At 30.9% G+C, this 26,554-nt stretch overlaps 1 protein-coding gene across 1 annotated transcript in view; it reads left to right on the top strand.

The window, feature by feature from the left end:
- Positions 1-25,781, top strand: part of Cht7 (chitinase 7) — a 78,287-nt gene extending 52,506 nt beyond the window's left edge. The window contains exons 5-17 of the mRNA XM_071180017.2: positions 6,962-7,086; positions 8,970-9,093; positions 9,222-9,407; positions 10,755-10,874; positions 11,814-12,087; positions 13,513-13,825; positions 18,165-18,288; positions 19,274-19,398; positions 21,894-22,017; positions 22,758-22,943; positions 23,928-24,047; positions 24,137-24,320; positions 24,974-25,781. Of these exons, the coding sequence (XP_071036118.2) occupies positions 6,962-7,086; positions 8,970-9,093; positions 9,222-9,407; positions 10,755-10,874; positions 11,814-12,087; positions 13,513-13,825; positions 18,165-18,288; positions 19,274-19,398; positions 21,894-22,017; positions 22,758-22,943; positions 23,928-24,047; positions 24,137-24,320; positions 24,974-25,188 (2,220 nt within the window). The 3' untranslated portion in view covers positions 25,189-25,781. The remainder of the gene's footprint in view (positions 1-6,961; positions 7,087-8,969; positions 9,094-9,221; positions 9,408-10,754; positions 10,875-11,813; positions 12,088-13,512; positions 13,826-18,164; positions 18,289-19,273; positions 19,399-21,893; positions 22,018-22,757; positions 22,944-23,927; positions 24,048-24,136; positions 24,321-24,973) is intronic.
- Positions 25,782-26,554: the final 773 nt, after the last annotated feature.

The following is a 26,554-nucleotide window of genomic DNA, read 5'->3' as shown; positions in this document are numbered from 1 at the left end:
CAACTAACTAACTAAACGTATAATTTATGGCCATTCAAGTATTACGAAGCACCTAAGAGAGACCCTGAGAACACCTAAGAGCCCCTTATTGTTACTTACAAGCACAAGGAGTGAACAATGATTTCCTATAATTTAATTTTTTCTTTATATGTCATTTATACTAGTTGCTAATGTAATTTTTTGTGTTTTATGTATGTTTTGTCAGTAGAATGTTTGTTCTACTCTCGTGTGCCCTGAATAGGGCGGTTCGAGGTATAAATATACAATACACTACAATCCCTTTATTTTCAATTTTTAATGCAAAAAAGTAACAGAAAATTTGGAAAAACATTAAACTTTGAAGGCTTCATATTTTTAATCAAAGTTAAATTTAAGAAAAGTAAAGTTCGAAATAATTTATTTTATAAGAGTTAGAGTTCAAGACCACCGAGGGAAAACACATTATTTAAATTTATTCCTAAAGTTAGATTACTAGAGTAAAAGTCAAGGTAAAAGCAAAAACAAGAAGAGGGTGTTGGAAATTTCTTACGTATGCATGGGATGGAATTTATAATTTACTTATTTTGCTAAGAGAGGGAATAAGAATTGGCGAAACCATGACTATAAAATATTTGAACACCCCCTTTTTAGATTTCGTTTCAGTTTAAAAATAAAACGTTTCTTGTTACATATTCTTCTTCTTTTTAAACTGAACTTGTTTAAAAATTCAGTTTAAAAATAAAACTTCATTTTTTATGCTAGGTATTTTTACTTAAATTATAAATATGTCGTGGTAGTTAAAATTTCTTTTTTCGCCCAAAAATCAGGCAATATTTTTTTTATCTTATGACATTTTATGTAAGAAGAGGGTTTTTTTAGAAAAAAATCAATTTATATTATGTAGTATACTCAAAATATGAAGTTCAATAATTACATTTTACTTTAAAAACCCTAAAGAAAGCCCAAATTATTTCTTACAAGATAACTGCTTAGAGAGTAGTTACTTCTCCAGCGTCGTTTTTTTTTTTTTTTTTTTTTTTTTTTTTTTTTTTTTTTTTTTTTTTTTAAATCATGAAATGTGTATTGTAATAATTCAAGCCATCTTCCACGAAGAGACATTCGCCGTGATAGTAAATTCAAAAAATCACATTTCTCTGTTAAATTTTCGTTAAAATACCACACAAACTTTACACTATTCAGTCTTAGTTTAATATCAAATTAAAATTTAAAAACAAATCTTTATTCAGACTTCATTGTAGCAAATTAACATTAACATTTAAACAGAAAATCTAGCTATATAATGTGATATTTTAGTTCGAAATCTGAGTACAACAAATTTAGAGTTTATTTTATAATCGGCGTTGAGCAGCTCACGACCACGCAGTTCACGACCATTAAATTTCCACACCGCAGCCTTGTGATTTCGAACCCAATCCAGAAGACAAAGGAATTCCCAGATTAAGCCTTAGTAGAGGACTGCTTGATGGAACTAACCCGCATTTGCGTTACATGAAGCTTAAAACCACGAAATCCTCCCATTGTTAGCCCAGCCACAATGGAACTCTAACCCATGATTTAGGTACCACTGAGGATAATTTATGTCAGCACTACGGTCGGTGTGAGCCGTCAGCAAACGGCTGCGGCTTTTACTCGAACCTGGGATACCTCATTTGAAGGCAAGCGCTCTATCTCTTGAGCCACCGCGAGTCAAGTACAACAATTCAAAGATTGTTATTAGAAAGAAAAGTAACATTTGACACATTAGACACCCGAAAATAATGAAATTTAACATTATCACAAAAGGTTCGCCCTCTCTGAACTAAGATGACCTTTATATCTGTTATGTGGGTTATCAGTGTTTACACTGTTGCATTTTTTAAGCGTTTTTAACTATAATATCGATCAGATTTTGAAGCTTTAATTAGCTGCTAAGTTTAATAATACTATTATACTTGTAAAACTTCATAACACAATACTATGAAGGGGTACTTAAAATGGAATCATGGTTCAATTACAACCTTATGTTGCAGCAAATTTGAACTGCAATCAAGCTACCGATGTAATAATTCAGCAATGTAATTTTTATGAGATCATGAGATTGTAATCATATCAGTGCTATTGAAACAAACTGTATTAGATTATTAACAACAAATTAAAACATTGAACTAAGTACCTTCAAATAAAAATTTTTTTACTACTCTGCAAATCTGTAATATTCAAATTTTAATCTCGTTGTTAGTTTTTTTTCCAGTTTATATTTGAATCTGATGCATGAATTCGAGTTTTTTTCAATGCTAGCTTTAAAATTGTGATAAATACAATTCTCAAACAATAACATACTATCAGACTATACGCATAGCTTCTTAAATAGAAAAAGGAACAATTTGCATTTTATTTGTATCTTCGTTTATTTTTTACGTATGTTTTTTCCTCTCATTATTTCAATACAAGTTGCAACCTCTTGTTGACTTTTATATATTTTTTTTTAAATTTTAATTTTTAAAAATGTTTATTTTGTACCAAAAGCCTAAATCCTTGACATTTATTCATCTTCATATTAATTGAAGTCTTTAAAAGTTCAAAGCAATCAAGGTAATTAATCAAAATTTCACATGGTTTCATTAAAACCTAACCACTTTTTTAGAGGCTCAAATGTGATAGGCACGAAGCAATTCATCAAATAGAAAGCTGATTTTAAATTCATTAGTCTTAATGAATTAAGTGTGATAGCATTTTAATACTTTATAACGATAGCATATGAAAAAAAGTTTTTTTATACTATGTATTTTAAAATGAATAAAGTAATTGAAATTATATAATAATATGCAAATTATAGGATAATAATATACGATCCAAAAGGTCCGTAAAATAATTTAACAGTCATGTTAATAACATAAAAGAAAACAACTCATATGAAGTGCTTTTTCCTTTATTTATTTATTTTTTTTATTTGCATTTTCGAATATGTTAGCTTTGTGAATGATTGCTGAATAGGATCGTTCCCTTCTAAATGACAGTGAATAATTACTTTCTTCTCAAAGGTGATAAATCTGATGATTAAAAAAACGCAAACGTTGCATCAATCAAAAGAAGACAGAATTCAAAAATTATGTTTGATAAGCTTTCCTGAATGCTAAGTATTTTATATTATTAATTTGCACTTTGTTCAACAGCAGTCAGAAATATTCATAAAATTACGGGATAAAACGAATTTTGTTGCTTTTATTTAAAAGCTATGCTTGCTTAAAGCTATCGATTATCGTTTCAAAGGATTGAAAAAATCACATAAAATGTAAAACATGAAATTTGCAGTTCTTCATTTACTCTACTCCACCCGCTCTAGATCTCATATCTCATTCAAAAACGTCCAACCATCAAGTTAGTCAGTGATTTTCCTTTTATCTGCTTTTCTTCAATAATTGGAAAGGATTATCTTTTTTTATTGTGCATGCGTCATCGTATCTAAATAAATAATTTACTCCTCTAATATGAGATTTATTTATTTTTTTACAATATCCTGTTTGCTATGCATTTCATAAGCCACGATGGCTCAGGGGACAGAGCCCTCGACTCCCCCTACTAAGCTTTTAGCAAAGTATTTTATCGAGTGGTAGAGTGGTTAATTTTTTTGGTAATTTTGTCAATAGTTTGAAAGCCTCACCACGAAAAAGCTGGAATAAAGTGACTTGCCATATAAACTTTTGAATCATTTACATATAGTGATATGAAAAATAACTTTTAATCAAATTTACAAATCTGTGGATATTATATTAAGACATGTTGTTGTTGTTTTTAATGTCACTTGCCAATATAAGCAGGCCTGCTTGGTGAAGCCAAGCGAATTTAAGGCAAATAGTACACTTCGTATTTTTCAATGGCGCCATCTATGGCCAAGAATACAATTTCAGCCACACACTCCTCTCAGTCCATTTATAGGGCGGAGCCATTCATACATCCATTCATTCATAGATTGTAACTTTGAATAAGCTTGTAATTAACGATCAATCTCCAATTCAATACCCCCAGAGGTATAATTTGTTATGGGAACATGGAGGACTGGACTTTGGGACCCGACAGATTTTAAGTTGAACCATTCACCATTTACTAGTCACGAGGCCAAATATTACCAGTCACGTGGAGTCATCACCCTGCAGGGATCAAACCCACGACCGTTTGGACATGAGTCCAACATCCTACTAATCTGGCTATCTCGTCCTATATTACCAAGTTACTACTAGAAGATATTTTCGCAAAAAACGTAAAAAGTTGGTGAAATGAGGAGCGAGAAAGCACGGTGGTTAAAGCACAGTACTGTCCTTGATAAGAACTAGTGTCCTGTAACCAGTGATCAGCTCCATGGGAAGTAAAGGCTGCCGTCGCTCAATAATCACCACTTTTCTAACACAATGCAAATGTGCAAATTGCATGTTTAGAAAATGTGTAAATTGAATCTGCATAATATTTTGCATTACAAAAGAATATTTTCCTTTTGTAATTTACCGGTCTTTTCAAATTACAATACCGCAAATGAACGGAATTGTCCCTTAACATTTATTTCCACCTTTTCCGAATACATTAACATCGTAAAAGATTGCTGAACAGATCTTCCGAATGTCAGTGAAGAATTACTTGCAGCATTAATGTGACAAATAACAGAGATTTTTAAAAAAATGTCGTTTCATATTCAGACAAGAAACAAGATATGTGTTTTGTATCCTCTCAGCATACGAGATATGTGATGCTGTTATTAAACGGCTAGTTAGACAGCAGCAGTCTGGAAAATTCGAGAAGCTCTCGCAAAATTCTTTTGTATTCAAATTTACTTTTCCTGTTCATGTAATGAAGCGGTTTCAGACATGATGTCCCCAATCCTCTGATGTCAAAATGTAAAGAATGCTAACTTAGAATTTTCTTTAAGAAATTTGTTTAATTTAGTTTTTTCAGTTTTATGTTATTCACCAAATTATACTGAGCAAGGATTTACAGTTCTACTTGCGTAATAGATTTTGTTCGGAAACAGACCTGTCGTAAAATTTAATTATTTAAGAGGAGTCGGTAGGGATATATCAATAATGCTAAGACTGACTTTTTTCAGTGTTCCTTTTCTAAGAATCTATTTATGATATCGCTTTGAACTTTTTCGGGGATATTTGAGATTATATCATTAGTATGCTGCGATAATGTTTTAACGTTAACAAGAATACCTTTTGAGTTTTGACAGATTTCTGCTCAAAAAGGATGAAACTTTTAAAGATATTAAAAATTCTTAGTTTGTAATTTTTCAAAAAAAAAAAAAAAATTTGCCGAAGTTATGTATTAACAGTTATCCCAGCACAAACATGTATATATATAAATATTCCGTGAAAAAAATGAAGCAATATCTTACTTAAATTCTGAGAAATAGTCAGTTTCAGCATTATTGGTAGATTCCCTATTGACACTTCTTAAAATAGATTTAAAAATGCATCACCTATAGATATGATAGCTTAAAAACTTTATTCATTTAACATTTTAAAACAAAAATTTTTAATAAAATAAAAAATATCAAACCACGTCTTTTGTAAAAAAAACACTATCCTTAGGTCATGTCTAGTGGTCAGAGAAAATACATTTCTTGTAGCTAGCTGCTACAACTTCATTACAAACGTAATTGACTACAACTGCAACAACTTTTTCATAAATGTAGTGACTATTAACTACTTTCACAAAATGTAGTCAATACTTAACTACTTTTAGAAGGCGAACTTTGTTGGAGGACTTCATTTACAACTAAGTTCAAAATAGTTTTGAATTTTAAAAAAAATATTGGTTTATTTAAACATGAAGTATTATAAAATATCCATCCATGTTTACCTGATCAAGTTTGTTATTCTAAAGCATTTCTAACGAATTCGTCTTTTTAACCTTTTTAACCTTCAAACTTTTATGCCTGTCTCGACAGCGAGTATTTAATTTTAGAAGTGCTAGGAAATTATCAAATATTTGCAATTTTGCAATTGTTCTTTTATTTCCGTTAAAAAACAAAGTACATCGAAAATTACAGAGAAAATATGCTCATTTTCATTTAAATAACATAAATATTTCATGAGAGTTCATTATGCATTCGCATTTAATTGTGTGGTCAAAATTATACGTAATATTTCATTCTAAATAGTATTTGCCAGGAATCGCTGAAAACTGCTGTTTATATACACCGAAGAGCCATTACATTATGACCACCCTCCATCTATAACAATGGGCTCCCCCAGGTTTTCATGGTTTCTCGCCCAGGAACAATGTTTTCATGGGGCACACTAGGACCCATAATCCTCATAGAACAATCCCTGACGTCTGTAAGCTACTTGAACATAGTTGCAGACCAGGTCCACCCATTCATGGCAACAGTTTTTCCTGCGGGGGAGGGTGTTTACCAACAGGATAATGCACCGTGTCATAAGGGTCGAATCATCATGGATTGGTTCGAAGAACATTCCAGTGACTTTCAAGTCATGTCTTGCCCCCCAAATTCACCTGACCTTAATCCAATAGAGCATTTGTGGTCCTACTTGGAAAACCAAATTCGTGCTGCCACGCTACCCCCTCGCAATGTGAGGGAATTGCAGGACCAGTTGGTGAGCTCTTGGTACCAGATACTTCAGCCTATCTATCAGCACCTTGTGAAATCAATGCCACGGCGTGTGCTAGCAGTTTTAAGGGCGAAAGGTGGTCCTACATGTTATTAGCAGGGTGGTCATAATGTAATGGCTCTTCGGTGTATATATAAATCGCACTACTCACTACACAGCTTTTTAAAAAAATATCACTCTGCACTATAAACTACGAATAAAAGTAGCAACCACTGTAAATTCGCTACTTGGGGCTCGTTAATTCCGACCGCTAGTCATGTCAAACTTATTGGAACTCTACCAGAAAAAGATTAACGCTATTTATTTATCCCACATATGATAATGTGTCATTGATGAAACAAACTCTACCGTTACAGGAACTTCGTGAAGCATTTGAAGAGGAATCCAAAGACAAAAAGTTACCTCGTCTTCTACTAACAGTTGCTGTTTCGGCTGGTTCCGAAACTATTCGTTCAGGTTACGACGTACCTGCAGTGGCTGCGTAAGTATCTTAAAAAACATATTACTTTTCATAAACATTTAAAAAAAGTGCTCTCTTTCTCCCCTCAAAATACCATATTGAGATTTTTGTCCATATTTAGCTGTTAAAATAAACTTTTTTAATTTTCATAAAAGTACTGTTTTCAGCTGTTTATGTTTTTGTCTTCAGAACTAGGACTACAATTTACTAATCATATATGCAATAACAAATCTTATTTATTAATTTAATAGACAAGGTCACTTTTTCACCAGAAAGTCCTTTGTAAATCTTTAATCGTATTGAAATAGCGTCACACAGAAAACGGCGACTGTTAAATAAAAGATAATTTTATGCAAAAAAAACAATAATTATACTTATTCGGTGTTCAATAATTGGAAAAATAAATTAAAGGCTTTTGAAAAGCGTTATAGTACATTGATTTACACACAAGTTTTAAAATTTTGAAACAAATCAGTTGCAGAATCCAATATATTGATCGAACGTGAAAAGATATCTGTTAACTCGATATAAGTAAGGAGAAAAGGATATCAGAGAAATTGAGCGCCATTACATTGCTTTCTGCATGTTCATGCAAGAATGTTTTTCTCAGACACTATTTCGGTTCCCTAAGCAGCTTGAACAGAACATACGTTAACGTGACCCGGGCGTTAACATGTGAGATACGGCCAAATATACTGAATTCGAGAGATTTAACATATCTACTAGGTAGAAGTCCATGAAGGAAATATTTCTATTCGAGAGATGCAGCACTTTCTCGTACCAGTCCCGTACATGGAGAAAAAAAGTTTCGTAAAATTACCGTACTGTATAGTAATAACATTTCTGATGAAAAAAATACTGTTGGTTAAAAAAAATACAGTATAGATTTTATCCTTTTTAACCATTAATTTGTAATTATTCCTATCATATGGTAACGATTTATCGGAATTTCTAGTTTTAAAAAATATAGTTCTTATTATTGAACATTTAGTGAAAAATACAAAACTGAAAAGTAAATCTAACAGAATAAAAGGTTTTTTCTGTCATGCTCTAAGGTGCTTTACCCACTTTACCAAATTTTATCACACATTAAATACCATATTGTTAATTTTAGCAAAATCACACCAACGTGCTTTGGACAAAAATTATGTGTTTCCATAGGGTCAGAAACACAATAACTTTTACTATTTTCCAGTAGTTTTGAGCATACTGTTTTTCTCAGCGCGCAATCATTTAAATATATTTTGCCTTACTTTTGAATAGAACCAAGATTATCCTGTTGTACCGCACCTGCGCTTTGTTCAGATAATTCAGTACATAAGCATGCGGGACATAACTATGCGTATATAAACATGCGGGATGATACGTAAAATTGCTATAATCTCTCTAATATAAAAATTATATCAAATTATATTGTTTGATATATTGTAGGAAAGGTAAGTGGTGCAATTGTTTTTTATACAACTGGTAGCATCTGTATAAACAGTTCCAGACACACTCCATGTCCTCAAAAATTATTATATATATTTTTTAGTTCCTAATTGATATTATCTCTGACAAAAAGAGAGACAAAATAATTATATATATATTTATATATATATTATAGAGAATAATTTTTATCTTAAGATAATTGTCTTTCTTCAGAAATATCGCATTAAACTATACCAAAAGATGCGTCCTGAGGAGCACTTTTGGTTTTTCCCATTAATAGTTTTCTATTTCATATTATTTTATTTTTATATTATTTTATTATTTGTGTTTATTTAATATTCAAAAATGTAGGAATTAACATTTTATAATTTTCCCTTTAATATATACAAAACATGTTTTCCGTGATTGTGAAAATATTCTTTTATACTTTTACGTTTTCTGATGTCATCTTAAATGTTCTTACAAAATTTCAGATATTGTGATTTCATCAATATTATGTCATACGATTTTCATGGAAAATGGGAAAGCCAAACCGGTCATAACAGCCCTCTGTACGCTTTGTCAACAGAATCGCAATGGAGAAAACAACTATGCATGGTAATTACACCTAATTATTCTAAAAATGATGCAAAAATGAGTCTAAAAATGGTATCACAGGAACATTTTCCAGTACGATCCTCACTTTTTCGATGATTATATCAAATTAATTTTTTTTTCTCTTACAGGAATTCGGTGTGAAGTTGTGGGAAAAAATGGGTGCACCTAAAGAGAAGATAATTGTTGGTTTGGCAACCTATGGAAGAAGCTTCTCTCTTCAAAGTCCAGATAAAAATGGAATGAACGTTCCTACTAGTGGGGGTGGAAAGGCTGGCACATTTTCTCGAGAGGAAGGATTTTTAGCTTATTACGAAGTAAGTATAAATTTTTCAAATCGCTTATAGACGTCATCTATTATTGCTTTTTTTTCCTACATTTTTTTTTCATTTTTTGTTATTTGATTTAACATTTTGTTTTTGATGAAATGAAAAACTAATTGATGGTTATTGGGAAATACATTTTTTAACACCCTCCAAAATTAACTTAATTTAAAATTCCATTGAAATTGATGGAAATGTGATCGAGATTTAATCCTCTACAGCCAGATTCCACTTTCCCAGGTTTGTCTATTTATTTTGTAATCGATAACGATTGAAAGATGACGTCACCTCTCGAGTATCGATAAGACTAATCCGTGATGTGTGCTGCCTCTGCTGCCACGGAATTCTTAAATTTCCCCATGGAAGCAGGCCTAGTACAGCTAAATTCATAATTGCATTTACTTTCCAAGTATCTAAACAGCAAGTGACGTAGTGAGGGTATCTCGAACCTGATTGGTTGTTGAAACGTGGCTTTTGTTTACGTTATCAACGGTTTTTTCCATTCTATTTCGATTAAACCAAGCCTGTCGAGTATCAATTCTCTTAAATGACACATTCTATATTCCTTCACAAAGATTTAAATTCTTTCACTGTATATTTCTTACTTAACACAAAAACAGGCATGAAGCCATGTGGAGCATAAGCAAACTAATTATACATCGAAGTTGCCAGGAACACAAAATAAAAATATATCCAGGTTACAATACATAAGCAAATAATAAATATAAGTGAAGTAGAAGAAGTAGACGTGAAAGAATTATATTTCAACTAATTCGATGTGCGATACGGCGCAATATTTCATTAACTTCACGTTAATTAACATTTTAACTTATGTAGAGAAACTAGATCAACTTTAACAAACCATTTTGCTTATAAACAATCATCTAGCGCTGACGTCATAGATCACAAGTGTGGGTATCTGTATTCTTCTTCTTGAAGTGCCGATTTTTTTTCACACATTAAAAAAAAATATTTAAGGAAAAAATAATAAACATAAAACCACCAATATTAAATTAAAGTTTACTCCATTTTTCGAAATGTTGGATTTCTCCCAAGAATTAACACAATGAGAATAGATATTTAAAAGACTCGTTCGCAAATGTTAATGAAATTAAACTAAAAATATACCAAATCACCAGTAATAATTTACTAGTTTTAACTTGTTATCGTAGCTCATAAACTTACAATTCGTCATTAGAACCTTTACTTAATTTTAAAAACAAACACATTGAACTACTTTAAAGCAAAGTTACATAAAATTAATTAGCTGCGCTGTGTTAATAAATGTACTATTTGAACAATTAATTATGTTATTTTTATGACCGGATAATTATTTTACAGGTATGTGACTTCATTAAAAAAGGAGCAAAGTATGTGTGGGATGATGAACAAAAGGTTCCTTATGCATATTATGGTGACCAATGGGTTGGTTTCGATGATGAGAAAAGTATTAGAATAAAAGTATGTGGAATATTTTTTTTATCTATTTCGCATTTAAGAAACCGAACAAATAATACACATCAACTTAGCTTGTTACATTCATTTATAAATGTAATTCACGTAACTATTCACGTAAATCGACTACTATACGTAATACGAATATACTTTTATTTCATTTAATTTTTTATACATGAATTTTGAGGAGATATGGGTCGTGGAGAAGATTATTAGATTTATATTGTTGATAAATTCTTGCTATATGTATTGCTTTATTGTTAGAAGCAGTAATATTTTTAAGTTAAAAGTTAAAGAAAATTAAATGTTCTGAAATTTCTAAAATTTACAATTAAATTTTGTTATATTCTTGAAAGAGGAGTTATGCATGGGATATGAAATTTTCGAAATTGAAAAAAAAAACACAGGAAAAAATTAGCACTATCATAAACACTTATGTGTAGATGTGGGTATTTTTAAATTTGACTTCCCTTGTCAAAAATCCAGGTATAAAATATTTAGGAACGTTGATATTTTTTGTGTTAGTATTATTGTTTGGAGAAGCGTGCAGATAATAAAAGAGAGTTATTGGAATATATTTGTAGATTATATTAGAATTTATTAGATTATATTAAGGAGAAGAAAAAAGAATTAATTAGAAAATATGTGTAGATTGTAAAAGATTTTATTAGAATATATTAACCACAAAAAAAAGTTCAAAATGGTTTAGCAGACATCAAATCCAAAATTAAATCTCATTATGAGCGCGTTTCTAAATTGGATTACTTAAAAGGCCTCCAACGTTTGAATTAATCATACAGTTGTGGTATACTCTAGTTTGAATTAGTAGACATTTAAAACTCACAAGTTTAAATTAGTGGTGCGCAATCTCCAACAGCTTCGTTTTAAAAAGGCATTTTTTACGAACTAAGTCTGATCAGTCTAATCATAAATATTAAATTCTAGCTTAACTGGATAAAAGATAATGGTTATGGAGGTGCCATGGTATGGACACTTGATATGGATGATTTCTTAGGAAATTGCTTAAATGGACAAAAATATCCATTAATTGGAGCAATGGGAGAAGAATTGTTGGGACATCCTAAACGACCTATCACTGACCTGGAGGCGTTGTCCATTAAAGTGAGAAAATCGTTACCTCCTACACCAGCACCCGTCAATGTAAGAAAAGATAAAGATCTTGATCTCGATGAACCTGTTGAAATAAAAGCTGATCCAGGTAGATACATCATGTGTTTAATATTATTTCCATTGCAAATTAGATTTATAACTCGTTACTTGAATCATAACAATACATTTTTAAGACGGATATTTTGTCAGGAAATCGCAATAGACTATTTGTCATAAAAAACAGCAAATATCGATAGCAATTTTTTCTATTTGTTAGTGAAAAAGTGCAACGCAGCTAACGCCGTATTTAATAATTTAATCATCATTCATTGATTTAGGCTGTATCAAGAAGCATTTACAAGGCTTCATTTAGCTGACTGAAAATGAAATTGACAATCATTATAGTAACAGAAAATAATGAAAAAGAAATAGTATAGTTTATTTCAAGTAAATATTTCCGAGATAAAAATACTCATTAATACCAAAGACAAACGATAACAGCGTAAAATTTTCCACTGCAGAATTTTTCGCAGTTTGAAATATAAAACTAGCGACAATTATGATCTCAAGCCTTCGTATTCGGCATGACTTTGACTCGTCATGAGCCGTGGTGGTTCAGAGGATAGAGCGTTCACCTTCCAATGAGGCGAACTGGGTTCGAATCCCAACGATAGTTGGTCGATACGAATACCACTACCGGTCACAGTTCTGACGTAAAAATATCCTGAGTGGTAAACAGATGATGGACTAGAGTCCCTTTGCCACTAGGCTAACCCTGGGAGGATTTCGTCGTTTTCCTCTCCATATAACACAAATGCTTTTTAATTCCATCAAAAAGTCCTCCACGAGGGTAAATTTCTCCCCATACTTGATCCGGGAGTTCCCTCGTCTTCTGAATTGGGTTCAAAATTGCAAAACTGCGCAGTTGAACATTAGTAGTCGTAAACCCAAAATTGCGTCGGCTGTTCAACTACGGTTATAAAATAAAATTGATTCGGTATGTGGCCGGTTGATGCAAATTCTGCTCCCAGCTCACACCAGAGTGCTGACGTAAAATATCCTCAGTGGTAGACGGATCATGGGTTAGAATCCCATTGCCGTTAACTGTGGAAGATTTTCATGGTTTTCCTCTCCATGTAACGCAAATGAGGGTTAGTTCCATCAAAATGTCATCTGCAAAGGCCAGTTAGTCTCCCTGCTTGATCCAGGAGTTTCCTTGTCTTCTGGTTTGAATTCAAAATTACAAGGATACGTAATTAAACAAAAATAGTTGTAAACTCAAAATTGGATCCAGCTGTTCGACTTCGGTAGCAAAATAAAATAAAATTGCTTCGGTATGAAATATTTTAATAGAAACTCGAAGCTTTTGTCACTGTACAGGAAAATAATAAATGACCCGCTCTTCAAATTACGCTTTTAAAAGTCAGGACTATAATTTTCCATAGCAGCACAGTTTAGGAACCTACAGAAACGGTGCAACGAAAATGTTTACGATTGTATCCAACGAATGATTGTTTTTCGAATTGTTTTCCAGATGCAACAAATGCCAGAGTGGCCTGCTACTACACTAGCTGGTCACTGAAACGGCCTGGACAGGGAAAATTCCAGCCAGAACACATTGACCCATTCCTATGCACTCATGTCATCTTTGCATTTTCCACAATCAAAAATGATACTTTGTCGCCCATTGACGGAGCAGACACTCCTAATCCTCCAGCTAAAAAATCACTTTATGACAGGATTTTGGGACTGAAGGAGAAAAACCCTAAACTTAAAGTGCTGTTGTCTGTTGGAGGTTGGATATCTGGAACAGCACCTTTCAAGCAGATAACGAAATCTGGTTACAGGTAAGAAATGCTTAACATTGTATGTATGTTACCGTTAAAGTGTATAATTCAGTTATTTCATTGAATAACTAGGTATTTCTTACTATATATAAAAATCTAATGGTGTAATGCCAACATGAGCGGGAATCCCCTGCATGGTGCATTGAAGAAACACTGCACCATACAGTGGATTCCCGTGTATGTTGGAATTACTGAAAACGAGATAGCTGATGCCTTGGCAGAATAGGCAAGACAATTAAACACCAGCAAAGTTACTCACGTCACTCTCAGCGATATCAATTCAGTAACTAAGGCAAAATTCAATGACAGGAAAATCCAAATCAACCACCAAATACCTGAAATCAGTACCAATAGAACTTTCACCAGCACACTAACAAAACTCCGGACAGGACACTTTAGGGGGATGAAGATTCATGGTGACGGAACAAGGACTTACTGTTTCTGCAAAAATTGCCCAGACATAGAACTAACCGCCCATACATCTTTTCAACTGTCCCACTATACTGGCGCAATCGCAGCAAAAAAGTGACAATCCGTGGGCGGACTTATATAGAAAATTGCCTTCAAATTGCAGATGTTGTATATAGGACCTTTGAACACGTTTAAAATTATTTTCTGTCCATGACACGACACCAACCAACCATCTAATGGTGTCGCAGTTTTCCATTGTTGTCAATACATTTTTATTGACTGGAAAATCACATGGTATGATCCAGTTTTTCCACATTAATTTTTATTTGGTTCGATTGTCATCAGCATAAAATTGTTATAAGTCATAAAGTTATTGTTTTCCTATAAATATTATTATTTCCCTAATTTAAAGGTAAAATTACCTGTACTGTTTTCCTTACTTTTTTAATCTTGTTTGATTTCCAAATGAAGAGTTTAAGAAGTTTTTATTATTATTAGAATAATGTAGTTCGACGTTACATTTTAAGATAAAGTTATTTAAATCGATGTCTGATCTTATTTAGCCATTTTATAATAATTATTTTTGGTGCTAATTACATTACTATTATGAATTACTGTTAAAGAGATTCGTTAAATGATTTAGAACAATATCCGTCCTAAACAAAGTAGTATAATTTTTAAAAAAATGCATCAGTTTCATCGTTTGCGCTCCAGGGTCTTCTTAAAAAGCTTTATGTTTCACGTAAATAAAAATATATGTATATAATTATTTTGATTGATATTCCAAACATGCGCACCTGACCAAGTTATTGCGTGACTCCCTTCAAAGTCAAAACCTTTCATTATCCAATTAATTAGAAGAGATTTATAGTAATATCGCTGTAGGCTTTCTTACACAATTCGTACCTTTGGCTCATTTATAAATGACTTTTTCAACAAATACATAAATCTCCTTTAGAATATTGCGACACATATTTTGCTTTAACTTAATTTATTAATTTAATTATCCAAAGCGGATGAAATTTTGAACACTGGATTAACTATTTTGCTTGACTATTTTAATTTGCTTCGAAGCTATGTTTTTCCTGGAACTGGAGCTTTACATTTTCCCATGCTTCCAGTGCTGTTTTAGTTTTTCAATAGTCATTGAAACTTTTTTTTTCTGACTCTTAAATTTTTCTGACTTACAATAAAAAGATTTAATATTTCCGGAAACGAGTTTTTTGTTGCACTTTTTACTTGTCTAATTTGGGTATGGGGATTTCAAACCTGAAACTGCAGTTTTCTTTAATGTCATTTTTAGACCATTTTTTTCTCGACATGTACAAGCTTAAAAACGCTATATATTTCAGGGTATCGTATGAATGTTACGACAAACTTCTAAGGGCAGTAGAACATATCATCAGACTTAAAATTGTATATGTAGCCTTGCCCAGAAATGTTGGCGTATGCGGCTAGGGGTGCTTCTCGACCATTGACCTGTTTTATGAGTGGGTCATAGTAGATAAGCGAACGAATAAGCAGTTCAGAATAGAAAAAGCACCCCTAGCGTTGCATGATAATACTCCGGGGATATGTTTCTGTGCAGTTTTAATTCTGATGATATGCACTCACTCCCCTAGAAGATGGTCACAACATTTATGGGATAACTTGTTATACATAACGTTTTTAAACTTGTACATTTCGACAAAAATTAGACTAAAAGTGTCATTTTAAAAAAAGAAACTGTAGCTTAGAGAAAAAACGGATTTCAAATTTAAAATCTGAGACGTGAAAATTTCCATGATCCGTTAGAATAATCTCTTGTAACATAAAAGAAAAAATTGTTCTAAAGTGTAATTTGTGTCTGATGCATTTCATCGTATCCTACAATCAAGTAATAAAGATTCCTGCCGCATTGTTGCCTCCAAGTTGTTATAGAAAAATTATTCTCGGCATTAAATTGCATTTAGTATAATTCAAGACAGGTCATGAAATTTCCCCTCTTTAGGCACTAGCCAAACTGAAATTTTTCTCACCCTTTTTTTCACAAAAACAAGATCAATTTTCAAAATTTTAACAAGCGTAGTATGATGAACTTTTTGACGACCAAAGAAAAGAAAATGAACTATGATGTAAGAAAATGAAATTTATTTATTACAGAAAATAATAATAATAATTTGCTTTTAAAATAAGGTTGCCGTAAGACTTCAATGATTCAAACATCATCAACATATCATTAAAATAAGAAAATATCAGAAATGTTCCTATACTATTAACACTTCATGTTTTGTATACCACCGTTTTTCGACACTAAAATACTACTTTTTAAGGTTAGTTTATGGTTCATTGAAAATCTGAGTAAATCATTCGGTTTTCGATTGCAGATTTGCCGAAGTTGCTTCCTGATATTTTCCCCTTATTTTGCACTTAAATTCTGACTCTAGGGGGAAAATGGATGATAGTTTGATTTGAAATACAATATTTTACAAGACAAATCTTTAGCCTAAATATTCGGTCAGCCCTAGACATTCGATAGCCAATGGGGAGGAAAAATTTCGCGACTCAATTCAGATCAAGTAATGAATGAGAATTTAATTAGCTATAAGTGTTTTCTTAAGAGTGAACTAATAAATCAACAGTGAATTAAACAACCGTAAATGAATCAGTAAATCAACAGTGAATATCTTATTTTTTATGGACTTTTATTTTTAGATTATATTTTATTTTTATATGTACCTATTTTTAGATTATATCTTATTTTTATATGTACCTATTTTTATATAATATCTCATTATTTTTTTAATGTATCCTTTTATAATAAAAATTTCGTATTAAAATCTGAAACTCAGAAGCGCGCATAAATTTATAGTAAAATTGACGGTGATAGAGCTATAGTTTTATCATTTGGATGTGAAGATTGAGCTAGCTTATTATTCGGAATCGAAGTTGGAGCATCACGGATTTTTCGGCTCCGAGTCCCCGTTTCTATCATTAATTAAAATAAATGTTTCATAATTATTTAAACTTAAAGTAGCTTTGAAGAAAGAAAGAATTAATTTGAGCATTTTATTATAATTATGTTTTGTACTGGATTTTGTAACAGTTAAGACAGGGAATGTACAACAAAGGACAGTTTTTTTTTCATTAGAAGTTAAAAAAATAAATTAATGCTCACCGGAACATGCATTGAGTGATGTAAATTAAACTTAATTAGTGACCAAAATAAAATTCATTTATGGATAGTTTGGTATTTACAAGGTATATTTGGAGGTTATCTAACTGTACTTGAGGAATCAGCCTAATATCCTGGTTAAATCGGAGCAGGATACCATTCGAAAATTGCCTGCTTTGACCCATAGTGGTACATTATGTTTACAGTTGATTCCTTCACATGTAGGGGTTTAAGGAAACGAAATTGCTGATTTGCTTGCTGGTGAAGGTTAGCGAACTCCCCATCACCGAACTGCGAACTCCTGAGGTTCGCTCCCTGATCTTGGCTAATATAAACACCACTTGGAGGACCCTAAACGAACATACCTGGTATGCCGCTGAGTCCCCTGAGCTGTCATTGCAATGCTCTTGTCCAAGACTTGCTGAGACTACTCTATCTAGACTTAAGACTGGTCATATTAAGAGTCTAATTTTTAACGGAAACAAGAAGACTTACGCTGCTTGCCGTTGTTCTGCCATCACTTCTCCCTCTCATATCTTAGATTGTATTGGTACCTCTGTGTGGCAGCTGCTGAATGAGGGGGGTGTAGTTTTGATTTAATTGTGTGACATGGTCTCCTTGACTTGGTCTAGTTTGTCCAAACCAAGGAGGGTAAGCAATAACAACAGAATCTAACTTGATTATTTAACACGAATCTCATGGAGTGTGGCTCTCATGGACTCATCTAAGTCAAGGCATGAATTATTCTAATGCTTTTTTTCTTCCTCTTTCTAGACAATCCCTTTTCGTTTTCAACGCTATTGAATATTTGCGACAGAAAGGCTTTGACGGACTGGATATAGCTTGGGAATTCCCCAGAGGAGCTGAAGATAAAGAAAAATTCTCTAATCTAATTAAGGTGAGTTTCTGTTACATTTAATTTAACTCCTTTTCCTGCAAATCCTTGAATTTAAGTTGTCCCAGCTATCAGACAAATTTCCCTATTCTGATGGTTATATTTCACAAGTGGCCTAGTTCCCATCATGTTGGCCAACAGATGAGAAGAGTAATGATAAGTGAAAATTATATCATTTAAACTTCATTTAGTGAATAACCCGATAATCCGATTATTTAATATTAGAAATTACATATACACGAGTAACAGACAAATTTTTCAGAAACTAATAAGAAAAATTGGAAGGTTAGACAAAAAAAAAATCGTGTCAATAGGAAAAGAATTCACTTTAATTTAAGCAACTAAACCGATTTTATGGTATCGATTTAAAATAATTTATTTGATTTAAATAATTTTTAGTTTTAATGTTAGACAACTATAATGTTAAACAAAAACCAATAAAATTATTTTTTTATGGAAACCATGCAAACTGTACTTAATTATTTTTTAACTGAATTATTTTTTTATGTACCATGCAAACTGTAACTTAAAGCAAAAAAAAGTTAGAAAAAATTCGTAAAAAAGGCATTTAAAATTACAATAACTTTCAAACCAATTGGAATTTCAATAAATAAATACATAAAAATTTCGAGTTAAGATTATCAATCCTTTCAGCGCAGGAAATCTCACTTCTAGTCGTTGTATTTCTGTAGCCTTCAGCACGTCTCCATGGTAGCTTTTGCACGTCTCCATGATAGTTAAGTTAATAATTCCCGAATTAACTATCGTATATGAAATTAGGATGGTGTGTAGAAAAATGTTCAGAAAATAAGGCCGAATCAAAAATTTAAAGTCTCTAAGTCTTATAATTTTTCCACAAAAAAAATATATAAAACGTTAGGTTGAATATTCAAAATGTCATTGGTAGTGCTTGTGATTTTGTAACATAACAGAGATGTTTTGACTTAAACAAACATTACTCATAATAATTAATTCTCTCTTACTGCAGGATCTATATGAAGCTTTTGTTGGAGAAGCGAAAGCAGCTGAGAAACCTCGATTACTGCTTACTGCAGCAGTACCAGCAAGTTTTGAAGCCGTAGCAGCAGGTTATGATGTCCAAGAAATAAATAAGTAAAGTTATCATATTTATTTGATTGGATCAAAACACTTTTTGTTTGAACGAAGAAATTTTTTTATTTTTTATTTTAAGCAGCTAAAATTCTCAGAATGATTGTTCTACTAAAACGTATCCTCATACCAATTTTAATTAACTTTAAACGCTATGATCTGGTCCAAGTTTAAAATATATATATATATATATATATATATATATATATATATATATATATATATAATATCAGAACTTCAACGAGAGGTGGAAATAAGCAGGTTTCAGGCACCAGGCTATAAGTAAATATTATTTTTTTAGACATAGTCATGAAGAGCTAGCATCCAAGTGACACAAAATCGTAGTGCTCCTCAATTTAAAAGTTAGGGAAAATCTCGCAAAATAAATAATAGATCAGTAAAGATGCTTCGTTTTCAGAAAAAAGGGAAATCGTAATAATTATAATTGGTCTATAAAATAGGTCGAGGGAAAAAGTATTCAGGGGTCCGTTTAGAAGAAATTTGGGTCCGTTAACGGACCCTTCACAAAATATCTTTTCATAAAAACGGACCCTTCACAAAATATTTTAACTTAAAAACGGACCCTTCACAAAATGATTTTTCTTTTAATCGGACCCTTCACAAATTTGTTTATCTTCATTATTGTTTTTTTAATTGAATAAACCCTTCCCAGGGCAGAAAACAAGAAAGATGGATGTAAACGAATTAAGTTTTGTCTTCGGCAGACCATTCTTCCCGAAATGAATATTCGGCGTTCAGCAGTATTGTTTAAATACCAAATATTTGTATGTTGCATCGCTAATTTAGTAGCTGCATTTGCTGTTTATTTTTTAAAATTAATTTTTTTAAATTATAATTTTGCAGTGTTGAGCATAATTCTCGTATGTCTTTACAATTTAAAAACTCCTTGAAAAAATATTTTTGCAATAACGGACCCAATTTGCACAAATTCATAAAAGCGGACCCTGGTTGAAAGAATGTGAGTAATTTTTTCACAATTTCACGAAAACCGGACCCTTCACAAAATGTCTGGACAGACCCCTGGTATTTCTCACGGCTCAAAAAAAAAAGAAGGGGGAAATAAAAATTTTTATTTAATGCATAACTTGAAGCCAAAAATAGATTGAAAGATAGGATGGAAATATTAAAGTGTGAGAAAGAGCTTTTAGTTTAGAATATTAAATAAGAAAGAATATTTAAATAAAGATATAATATAAAAAAAATAAATTGCAGCTTTTTATGTTACACATACACGCACACACACATATGAAGTATATATATTGGAAATAACGCGGGAGCAGCTGATTCCACCCTTTCATGTTTTAAAGTAAACTTCTCTTAGCTTTGTAGTTTTCAACCTAACTCAGAAGATAAGGAAACTAGAGTTGGACAAAACGAATCATTACAAGTGATTCGAATCAATAGAATCAGTTCAGTAGAATGATTCAAATCAGTTGCAAGTTTGTGATTCAAATCACCCACTCAAATTAGATTTGAATCAGTACCCAACTCTGAAGGAAACCAGCTTTCGTTCCTTTATTATGGAATTTACTTGCCTTTGTATTATATGCAGAAGAAAATCACAAAACCTTTCAAAGTTAGGAGGACGCTAGAAAGTGGAAGAAATTTCCCCTCCATTACTAATTAATAATTTAAAGTATAGAAAATGTGAGTTCAGACAAACTTAGAATAAGTCATAAAATTTTAATTGCTGAAAAAAAAGTTTTTTTTTTCTTCAAAATATAAAATGCAAACAAATTATTAGAAGAAAACTTCCTCACTACATAATCCTAAGTAATCCTCTCATAGCTTGTTTTCAATTTGAAAATTTCTTTTCAGCATTTGTCAGTCACTTATCAGTCAGTGAACCATTTAACCTTATTGCCTCATAACCCTTTGATGCAAATGGGGCACCGAAGTCTCTTAATACATTTTATTTTCTGGCGCTCTAACTACAAGTAAAAATATATTTTGGTATTTTTCAACTATAGAAACAATCTTATAGTTAGTAAAAAAGTCTGTTAAATTATCGGAATTAGGTTTGTTCTACAAAATATAAAATCAAAAAAAAAGTAGGTTTTTTTTTTTATTTATTCATATCAAATGATTATCAGTAATCGATTTTGTAAATTAAAGAAATTTCAATCAGGAGTATTTGTTTCTCTTAGATTTAAATAACTGCAAATTAGAAAAATTATTGTTTGATTTTTCGTTGTCATTTTTTTTGTTTTTTTATTTATTTTTTTTAGTAAAATTATTTAGTAATAGGAGTAAAATTACCCATTTAAATCGGTTCATGCATTTCTCAAATATCTTTTCCCGCTTTGTCTTACACGGAAAAAGCTGTATTTTTAATTGATCTGCATTGCTTTGTCGAAAACAATATCTAATTTTTCAAACATCTTTTGAATTGACTGCTCTGATTGACAAATTCTGAGACTCTTTTCGAAAGCAATAATAAAATTATATAAATAACTGAAATGTCTGTTTATGTATAGTTATTTGGATATGATGAATGTCATGACGTACGATTTCCATGGCAACTGGGAAAGACAAGTTGGACACAACAGCCCGTTATTTGCTCTCTTTAGTGCCACCAGCTACCAAAAGAAACTCACAGTAGTAAGTTGCTATTATCTGTTTTTTTTTTTTTTTTTTTCAAATTGTGTTCTAATACAGCTATAATATAAACGACAAATCATGTAGTACTTGTTGTTTCTAATCTCACTTGCAAATATCATCAAGCTTGCTTGATGAAACCAAACGAAGAGAATACGACTTCTGCCACACATCTCTCACAACCCGTTTATAGACCGGATCCATTTATAATTCCATGCAATCATCCACAAATCGTAATTTTGGCCTGAACCAGAGTACGATCTATTTCCAATTCAGTACCCCCAGAGATATAATTTGTTATGGGAACATGGAGAACGTTGTGACCCGACAGATTTAACGTGCATCAGTCACCATTTATTACTCAGGGAGTCTTCGGCCAAATTATTAGCCAATAAATTTGCCTAATATCAAAAGTATTCGCAAATTTTCGAAAGTCTTCGCCAACTGCAAATCGTAAAAAAATTTTACATATATTTTTCTTTCCAGAGGAAAAATATCATTCGCCAAAACAGCATTTTATTTGCCAAATTAACAATTTTAACGCATTTGGCGAGGTGGCAAATGCTTAAGTCAAAAAAAAAAATTGCAAAGGGAAGGCATTTAATTCAAGCATCTTGTTAAATCAAAGTGTGACATTTTCATATTTGAAGCTGGTCTTTTTCGAGTTAAGGCTTCTGTCTTTAAAAAAAATTTGCAATTTATTTATGGCTCGTAATTTAACATTGACTTTTTTCTTTCCATAGGATTACAGTGCCAAAGAATGGGTTGAAAAAGGAGCCTCCAAAGAAAAATTATTGATTGGCATTCCCACCTATGGAAGATCTTTCACTTTAAAAAATACTTCATTAACAGACATCGGTGCACCTGCTATAGATGGAGGCAAATCCGGTAACTACACGGGTGAGCCAGGTGTATTGGCCTTTTTCGAGGTAAATAAACTTCATATTATTTTCTCTTTATTCAATTCATAAACGTGTGACTAATTAATAGTCATAAACGTATGACCATTAAAATTTGCCAATATTTCAAGTCCAAACATAGAACAAAACTGTAATATTTCAAGCCTAAACGTAGAACACAACTAAATTATTCAAAGCCTACTTATAGAACAAAACAATAGTATTTTTAGCTTATATAGAACAAACTTGTATTTTTTCCACCTAAACATATAACATAACTGAATTTTTTTAATCCTAAAAGTTTAATAAAATTGTTTCCTTAATTACTTTGCTTTCAGTTTAATTAAGAACATGTGAGATATTCTTTTATTGCATAGCTGCCGTTCCTTACGCTTTCTAATAAAATTCTTTATAGTGGTAACGATGTAACAATTAAATCAACAATTGTAAGAAGGATTTAATTTTTAAACCACTAAATATTTTTATATATTTAAATTATTTATCACTAGGGGTTGTCAAAACCATTATAGTCTGTAAAACCAAAATTTAAAAAAAAGAAAAAACTGCTTAATATATTTTGCAACCACTTTAAAAATAAAATCTCACCCAGTAAACAGGGGACATTCCGTAGCTATATAACTATAACAAGAGGGAGAAAAAAATCTTTTCAGGAAATATCAAATTTGGCAACTTGAAAAGGGGATTATATTTTTGTTTCGTTAAAAACTTGTGAAACATTTATAAAATTAATTATATAAAATATCTCAATAAAACAAAGTAACTTATTTTCAAATTTCATTTATTCGAAATTATTTTTAATTTAAATGATTCATGCACTAAATTATTTATTATTGAAATCAAAAAATTTAATTTATAATTAAATTATTTAATTCAAATGTTGAAAGACAATTTTTGAAAAGTCAATTGCATATTTAATGTAAACATCTTTTAATCAGAAACATTCTTCAACAAATATATTATTCCAAATCTACTTTTCTTTTGTTTTACTCATAGGTCTGTGATTTCCTGAAATCTGGTGCAATTTTGGTTTGGGACAATGAACAAATGGTTCCCTATGCTTACAAAGGCAACCAATGGGTAGGCTTTGATGACCAAAGAAGCTTGAAAACAAAGGTAAAAAAAAAAAAAGATTTAATTTCATAAGAAATATAAATAAATTATCATAACTTATCATTATATTTTTAAAAAAATGGTGATTGCAGGTTCAGTGGCTGAAAGAAGCTGGATATGGTGGAGTGATGCTATGGTCAATAGATATGGATGACTTTAGAGGATCGTGCATGGGCTTGAAATACCCTCTGATAAATACAATTAAAGAAGAACTTAAGGGATACAATATTGCAAAGCTAGAAGTTCTGAGCAGTAATATTTTGAACTCATTATTAGGTAAATATTATATAATTTTCAAGTATTAAATCTTTGATAATATTTCATTTATTTATTTGAAACTAAGAACAGGTAAGAGTAAAATTTTGTATTCTCTGTCAAAAGCCCACATCTTGATTAAGTTTATGATTTTTCATCACTTATAGATGGATTAATATTTAACTATCAGTAATAATTAAAATATACCATGGAAGAGACATTATCATATTTTGTATAATTAAAAAATTTTTCGTTTAAAAGTGTCAAGTTTTACTTCTGCCACCGAATTTTTACATTCATATTGTGAAAATGTATATTGGCTTTAAACGTAATTTGCTCTATAAAACAGGTTATTTTTGATCAATCAAAAAAATAAATAAAAATAATACTAAAACAATAATTTGCATAAAAAGTTTTTTTTTCCCAAACTAAAAAAGATTGTCTTTTTGGTTTTTAAATAAAGGTACAATTTTTTTTTTTTTTTTTTAAGTAATGGATATCAAATAGAGTGACCAATTTTTTATGTTATTTCTTACCTGATAAATAAAAAAACATTTATTGCTCTTTATGATAATTTCTTTCTCGATTCACAAAATACATAAATGGTATGCTTTAAGACAATTTTTTCCATGAAACTAAATATATTTTAATTTATAAATTATTCTTATCTGTAGAAAAAGATGAAGTTGTTTGCGAAGAGGAAGATGGCCATATCAGCTACCATGTGGACAAAAAAGAATGTGCCAAGTATTATATGTGTGAAGGCAAAAGGAGACATCACATGCCTTGTCCTGTCAACTTAGTGTTCAACCCCAATGAAAATGTCTGTGATTGGCCCGAAAATGTGGACGATTGTGCTAGTGTATCAGGTGGTCGAACGGCCTCGTAAAACTAAAACAAATTTTGCCAACATATTGTTCTAGAAAAAAAGGTCTCCAAGTGACGGAAATTGTTTACGGACAAGCAACATGAACTGTAGTGTGATATGTCCAACAAACATGAACTAGATCACTGGTTAAAGATTACAGTAACAAGAAATAAATAGATAAATTATGACCGGTGCTAGCATTAAAGTGGCAGACAGTTTAAGTTAAAGTGGAAGGACATGTGGGATAAAAATGACTGTTAATGTTTTATTTTAATGTGCTGTAAACAATCGTCTTTTACACTTTTATATGTTTGTTAAAAGTTTTTGAAAATATCTGTTTGTTAATGAAATTAAATTCAGATAAGAAGTTAAATTTCAATAACAATAGGACACACTCAAATGTTTTTCTTCTCCCGACACAAATGGGAAAAAATTTAAGTTGGACATTAACATATAATTTTTCTTTGAAATATAATCTAAACAATTGTAAATTAATAAGTGCATGTGTAAAACCAATTGTTTCATTTTTTTCCCAATTTTATAAAAAAAATATAGAAAATTGTATTTATAGTTCTAATGTTATTTTATATAAATAAAAAATATTTTTTGACAAATTTGTTTTTGATCTTTTGAAAGTTACTCAATTTAACTAAGACATGACTACCAAATCACCTGATTTTTGAAAGAGATGTATATTTATTTCTGGAACAGTAAAAACAATAATATACATGTTAATATTTTTATATTGGTTAACAACATTGATTTATAAACAAAGGTAATAGTGATACTAAGTGAAAAACCCTGAAAAAAATTATGTGTTAAAAATTTATAAATCAATTTAAATACCAATCGTGTTTCATATTTAACATAATTTTTTGAACTAGCATTTATAATTAAATAACCTACTAACAAAGAATATCACACCTTTACAGTAATTAATTCAATAAAAAACTTACTTCTCATGAGAATCGTGATATTGGATTTAAAAATCGGGTGAATTAAAATAGCGATATTGGATTTAAAAATCAGGTGAATATGAATCGCAATATTGGATTTTAAAAAAGGATTTAATTATTGGATTTCAACACACATTGTGTTATTGAATTTAAATAAATACCCTTTATAAAGACAAATAATTTAAATAAAGGTATGAAAGTCTTAAATGTTGTAAACAATATTTTTGGTTACAAATATAAAATCATTTTTATATTGCTATCACTCCAAAGAATTGGATTAAGAAAATGAAAAAAAATGGTAGCTATTCAGCTATTGAAAACTTAATTACAGATAAAAAGAAATACAAATACTATAAAAGCATAGATATGAATTAAAATAATCCATGATTTAACTTATAAATCATCAAACAGAAAAATATGCAAAATCTTTT

Source organism: Parasteatoda tepidariorum, chromosome 1 (genome assembly GCF_982258835.1).
Source record: "Parasteatoda tepidariorum strain Cologne lab strain chromosome 1, Ptep-v5.0, whole genome shotgun sequence".
In the NCBI taxonomy this organism is placed as follows: Eukaryota; Metazoa; Arthropoda; class Arachnida; order Araneae; family Theridiidae; genus Parasteatoda; species Parasteatoda tepidariorum.
The sequence above is the reverse complement of the archived record's forward strand: the minus strand, read 5'-3'. Positions and strand labels throughout refer to the sequence as shown.